This window comes from Buteo buteo, chromosome 4 (genome assembly GCF_964188355.1).
Source record: "Buteo buteo chromosome 4, bButBut1.hap1.1, whole genome shotgun sequence".
NCBI classification, from domain to species: Eukaryota; Metazoa; Chordata; class Aves; order Accipitriformes; family Accipitridae; genus Buteo; species Buteo buteo.
In genome coordinates this window covers 60,219,537-60,226,147 of record NC_134174.1, presented here as the reverse complement: position 1 = coordinate 60,226,147, position 6,611 = coordinate 60,219,537, and the positions used below count along the sequence as shown (strand labels likewise).

General features: G+C 38.8%; 1 protein-coding gene across 6 annotated transcripts in view; it reads left to right on the top strand.

Moving 5' to 3' along the window:
* Positions 1-4,205: 4,205 nt before the first annotated feature.
* The window catches only part of NRAP (nebulin related anchoring protein), a 53,162-nt gene continuing 50,756 nt past the window's right edge, over positions 4,206-6,611 (top strand). For 5 of the 6 annotated variants that reach the window (XM_075026429.1, XM_075026432.1, XM_075026433.1 and 2 more), the window contains exons 1-3: positions 4,206-4,467; positions 4,734-4,828; positions 5,522-5,609. In XM_075026429.1, the coding sequence (XP_074882530.1) occupies positions 4,396-4,467; positions 4,734-4,828; positions 5,522-5,609 (255 nt within the window). In that variant the 5' untranslated portion in view covers positions 4,206-4,395. The remainder of the gene's footprint in view (positions 4,468-4,733; positions 4,829-5,521; positions 5,610-6,611) is intronic. The other variant, XM_075026428.1, reaches the window with a different exon arrangement.

Here is a 6,611-nt window from a genome sequence, read left to right as displayed (position 1 = left end):
AAGAGCCAGCAATGTGATACCTATAGCATCAGCATTCCTTTTCTTATCCCCAGAGACTCACTCTACTCCCTAAAAACATTAATAATGAAGCCTTTGACTGGATATTTGCATTGTAGAAAATAAGTTTTTAACTACCACGTAAGCAGCTGCAGTATGACAATGGAGCGTGCCTTTGGGAAATTGAAAGGTAGATGGCAGGTACAAACTAGAAGGCTTGAGGCAACTAAATAGTACTTGTCTGGAATAATAACTGTGTGCTGTGTTCTGCACAACATCTGTGAAAGAAAGGATGGGGCTTTGCTGAGACCTGGGAGGCAGGTGTGGGGATACTTTGAGGATGGAGGATTTGAGCGACTCGCAAGGTGTTCCCTTCTAAATGACAGTTTTTAGAATTTTATATATTTTGCAAGAAAGGATGGATGGTTTTGATATGCTGTGGGGAATATGGGGGCTGCACAGTGTGATTTGGCACACCACAGTTTCATGAAATTCAGTAAAATAATGCGTCTCAGTTTGGTGTATAAGTTTGCGTGGGATTTCTCTAATCAAGCAGAGGTGATCTGTTGCAGATGCCATGTTTTACAAGTTTTAAAATTGGGTCTTTTTTAGGTTCTAATACATGATAAATGGACATCGACACTGAAGGTCTCATTGTAGGCACGTGGGCTCTGCTGTGCATGCTTTGCACACATTTCTTCAAGCTTTCAGCTTAAATTGTAGCACATCCTCACCATTTCTTTCTCTGCTGTGTAACAGTGATGCATTCTTGGCCTGTTGGTTCTTTTTTCCATTCCTCTCTACTCCCTCTCTTGCTTTCTTTGCTCTGGTAGAAGCACTTGCAAAATCTCCACACCCTCAAGTTTTCCTGACACTAGCAACAAAGGGAAAGTGTAAGCACAAATCCTTTTAGTCATGAAATGTAAACAGTTGTTGGTTGGTTTCCAAAACAGCAAAAATGTAAAAAGCTACTGTACAAGTTTGGAAGGCAGTTCCTTAGAGGTTTTTCTTCAAGTCTTGGGAGATCCTGGTGTTGATAAGTCTTTTCCAGCTTTCTTTCAATATTTTTGCAAGCTGGATTTGCTACTATGCTAAATTTGATTAGCATGGCGAGGCTATATGAGGCAAAAGGCCCTGAGACCAGGTAACTAATTAACCACGTAGTTCAGAGAAGGTTATGATGAGTCTGGTCTAGTGTTTGAACGTTTACAGGCAGCTTTTAACAGTGGATAACACCCCCAGTTTGTGTAGTGAAACGGAAGCTTTTTTTTTTTTTTGCAAACAGAGGGAAGATAGGGTTGCTGTAATTTGTGGTATCTGGCTTCCCACTAGTCATGTGGCTGGAAGGGCACAGCCACTATTCAGGAGTGACAGAGAAGGTGGCCCTGACTTGAATGTCTGTTGAGAGGTTACTTTGTGTAACTAATGTGTGCTTTTAAAATTCGCATTCAGGATGCAGACATGCTCCGTTTTCTATGCAGCTAATTCAATGAATTTAAGGAGGTTGGAGAGGTAACAATGTTTCTTCCTACTAATTTGCACTTTCAAGGTACTGTCTCCTTGTACTTTACACGTAACTGCAGTACTTTTAAACCGCATTGATTAAGGTTCTACTGTTAAGTAAAGCCTTTTAAGATTTTCATTGATATCAAAAGCCTTTATGGGGCCTTACTAAAGGAGGAAAAAAGCCACAATGAGCTTTTAACTGAAGAGAAAATGTCTTGCTAAGATTTGTCAAGATAACAAACTTGCACTGGTTTTGTGATTTAATTCCTTACATGATCAAAATGCAGTGCGCACTTTGTAATGAGACCATACAATGCTTGTTTTTCAATAAACTCTCTTTTCTGTTAGCAAATCAGTTTTAATCCTGGGTAGTGAAGAACAGACCCTGCAACAGGACAGTTTTGAGGTGCTCAGAAATGGCAAAATCTTCAATAGACTCCAGCAGAACTGTCACACAATGGATGTGAGGGAAGTAGCGTGGCTGAGAAAGGCAGTAGCTGTATAGGGCACTGTGCCTTACCATGCTTCTCTTGAACATGCTGTAACTTGGGAGAAGCAGGAGAACTTGGAAAATGTGTTTGCTGACTTCCAGCCGAGGTGGTAATATGTGTCACTGAAAAGAAACAAACAGGTTTTGTATATCTTGAAATGAACTAAGTTTTATCTGTGAAATAAAGGACTTCTAGCTGTCTGACAGGCCTCTTGGAAGGAACACATGGTCTCATTCTTCTCAAGGACCTCTAGTATGCTCTCTGGGTGCACAGTGCATATGGGCTGTATATACTGATGCTTCAGGCTGGAGTCCTGTCCAGATCATCAGTGTTCAGGTGACTCCTGGATGAATGATTTGTTCTGTAGTTGCCAAGTCTTTATGTTTTGGTGTGGTTCAGGGATGTCGTGCTTTCAGCACCTCTCAGAACTCATTTCAGGAGGGCCTTAAACAATGTATTGTGTGTGCTGGGACAGGAGCAGGTCATGCATCTTTGTTCTTGCCAAAGTGTGAGACAAGGGCTCTAGCATGGATTGAGACAGCATGAAGAGAACCAGGACTATTGAGAAAATATACAATATGGTGACTCTTGGAGTAGATGAGAGGCAGCAGCTAGTAGTGTGCCCAGTGCTAAATAAGGAGGGGACAGCCTGGCCACTGTGACCCTAACATAGGTCACTTGCATAAACAGAATGGCAGTCTGGGACAAGATGAAAACCTGTGTGAGAAGGGAACTGGAAGACTTCCAAACTATTTTGTTTCACAGGTGTGAGCAGGATGGATATTATTGTGATGTAACTTGGTCAACATAAAATAACTCCTGATCCCCAAAAGGTACATGAGGTAACTCAGCAGTTATTTTAATACAAGGAATTATGTTCTGTGAACGTGTTTTTTTTTAAATGAAAATACGTCTGTTTATATACTGATATTAATTACTTTGAAGGGCCTCAAGTGTTTTCAGGACTTTGTGCCATACCCATTGCTCTTCAGATTAGAGACTCTATTTTCAGCACACCAGTTGCTGACAGTACGTGGTGCCAGTACATTGTCAGCATTCAGTAAAAGTAGTAATAATAAGTTAAGCAGAACTGTGTATCTCTATGGAGAGGTGAATAGGAGGCTCTCTAAGCATACCAGAAGGTTTAGACAGAAATTATTTTGTTTTAATGGTTTGTAATTTATAGAAAAGGAAAGTGCTTAGCAATATCCCAGGACTGCTGCAGGAATGGGAAGTGGTGCAGATCCATGGATGACTAAGTAGACTTTTACCTGGATTGAGATAACTCTTAGCTCTGTCCCAGGGTTATGGAGCCCTGCAGCTGGAGGTATTATAATTAAGTGAGATGTAAGTCTCAAATTCTGACCATTTGTAGCGGTAGAGTTTAATAGCTTCTTTTGTTCAGAGCAGACTTCACAACCTTAATAATGTGCTTGAATCCTAATATCAAGCATAATAATTCCTTATCGTTATTTGGCAAAGGAATTTTTATATTCTGATCTATGCCAGCCTACTCTTTGTGAACACTGTTAAAGAGCTGCTTTGTTCATTCTATTCAAAAGTAAATGGTTCCTTTCTGAAGTTTTTCCTGTAGGAGATAGATGTTTGGGTTTGTACCCATCATGTTTAGAACTCTCGGAGATAAGAGGCTCTGCCCATTTCACTGTGTGTCCTCCTACACCTGGAGATGTAGTGATAGATTGATGAAACAGAAAGACATGAGAAATGAGTGTGCTCTGTTCTGCTGCCCATAACATACAAGGTGAAACTGAGCTGGCACCAAGGGAAAAAAGTAGTGACTTGGCTGGAACGATGGTGGTGTACCTCTTCTAGATCCAACAAAGGGTCAGGAAGCTCCAAACCCATCTCTGGCCTGTGTCTCTGATGGTACCTCCTTCTAATATGAGGCTGTTCCTAAACACAGAGTAGTCCTTCATGAGGTCACTTGCTGTATATCAGGGTGACGAGAGACTATGATAAATTGCTGCTGCTGCTTGTATATACTTTTCATCCTGGGCTTATGACAACTGGCTTTACAGCAAATCTGAAATACTAAATGATCAGACTCTAACGTTCACATGGACGTGATTTGTTTCTGTGAGTTCATTCTTCTATTTAGAGAAAGATATTGCTACCCTCCCTTATGCACTGACACAGTTGCCAAAATAACCGCTCTTACTAACTGGCAGCTTTAAAAGCCAGCCTGCAGCTGACTTTGAAACAGAAGGTCAGCAAACGGAGCAACAGACTTCAATTCAGAGCTTTAATGGGAGCCATTGACCACAGCAAAAGGCCTTGACTGGAGTGTCTAGAGTGTGCTTTGCACAGGCCAAAAAGTCACTTTCATACTCTTTGAACCTTTTGTATAAACCTATATATTTTTCACTCTGTGGATTTCAAGATGAATGTGCAGCCGTGTGCTAGATGTGGCTATGGGGTTTACCCTGCTGAGAAGATTAACTGTATAGATCAGGTCAGTTCTCTTTCTTTATTATTTTGGACTATAATAAATGTACAGATTGGCACTTTTAACACAGTGCAAATCTCTCGGTTCCAAAAATTCTTTACTCATAACTGGGTTCAGAACTGAAATGAGTTAATAATAGGCATATATTTGAAGAAGAATTCTTCAAATTAATGAAATTAATGTTAAGGATCAATACTGAGATTTAAAAATTAACAGAGTAATAATGAAATACAAATCATGTCTGTTTGGTTTCTGTTTTGTGGTATTTCCAGACATGGCATAAAGCCTGTTTTCACTGTGAAGTATGCAAGATGATGTTAACAGTAAACAACTTTGTTAGTCATGAGAAGAAGCCTTACTGTCAAGCGTAAGTGTGTTTCCTTTTCTTTTTTTTTAAAGCAAAGGTTTAAAATGCCAAGTCATTTTAATGTAATAGAAGATCACCATTTGGACTCAGCCTGGTCCCATGTGTGATGTGAAATTACGTATTGTTAGTGCCTTCATGCGTATCTTTGGGATATACAAATGATGGGAAACTCTTGTTACTGTGTATAAAGCTTCCTCATTTGTCCAATGCGTTAAAACGTACCGAATTAAGTTCCATTTCAGTATTGTGGGAAGAAAATAAACCAAACCATAAAATTCAGTGCTTTCCAAATCTGCGGTTAAGAGTTAACAAGGTTGAGCTAATCATCAGGAAAATGTATAAAATGCAGATTTTGGAGTTGGTTTGTTCTAGGAAGTTTTTATTTTATAATGATCAATTCCTGTCAAATTTGTCAGCAGAAAAAGGAGAGATGACAGTTGTTTTTTATTCTATTATTCTCTTTTGTTATTAGAAACACAGCATTGATATGACGATCATTAAAATTAATTTTGCTCTAGGCACCTACTCCATACAATAATAACTTGAATATAATCTGAAATCTGTGTGTGAGTCAGGGAAAAGTTATGTATGGAGGGCTATAAGCTGGTATTGTGTTTTTGAGTGCTCACAGAGAACCTTTCTGGTGGGCTGTCTCGTACATTCCTAATATACTTTCACACTTTCCTTTTTTAGGCATAATCCAAAAACCAATGCATTCACAAGTGTATTTGAGACACCAATAAATATGAATGCAAAAAAACTGTCGGAAGTGGTAAGTGAGGTAAGAAGCTGGAGGGCCAAATGTATTTAGCTTTGTTTTACATTTTAATACCATATTCGTGTCTTGTTTTGGAAGTAAATATGTATTCTTTACTTACCCTCCTGTGTTCTTTTAGAGCAGTAGGATCTCAGCCTGGGTTTGAATCATAATTTTTAAAATGCATTTACTCATGAGTAAGAAAGGTTAGATCTGAATTTGCTTCTATTTTCAGAAAGAAAAATGGATAGCAGTTTCTCACCTGCCATATCTGATAATCTACATGGAAGCATTGTTCGCATAAACTGCCCAGAGCTATGTAAACTTAGTAACTAAATCAGGGGGATTTACACAGCCGTTGGGGACAAGAATGACCTACTCGCTCTATGATCTCTTATGAAACAGATATTAAAGGGCACGAAACAAAAAATAAATTCTGTCTCAGTGGGACATAGGCAAAAGTTCTCATAAACACTTTGTCAAGTATTTCTGGCAAACCTGAGATGACAAAACACGAAGTCCAGGGAGTTTTGCATGGTTATACCGTAAACGTTTTGCTAACGCGTTCAGCATGGACTAGCTTTCCATGCCCTTTTAACTGCATCAATCCTCTAAAAGGCTGCTGTGCCCCGGCAAACCTCTAGGGGTGCTCAAAGTCTTCTTTCTTTTCAAATGTCATTCTTTTGTGTCTTGCATTGTTTTCCTCCAGATACATTTGTTTCAAACTTGCATTTCTAAGAATTTTATGAAATGAGAAATACAGAAACAGCCAATAATTGATATCTATCTCATGTCTATGTGTAATGCTATTTTCTTGAATGTCATGTCTTCTAATACTCTAAAATAGTACTATTCATTGCATGACTATATTTAGTAGGCAAACCAATGTGTTTTGATGCGATTAGCCATCATTAAAATAAAATAAAAAAGTTGTATTTCTTAGATTATAGCATGCTAAATTCATTCTGATGTCCTGTATTAGCTGTACAAAGTTGATATACATTAATAGCCTTTATCAGACACTGT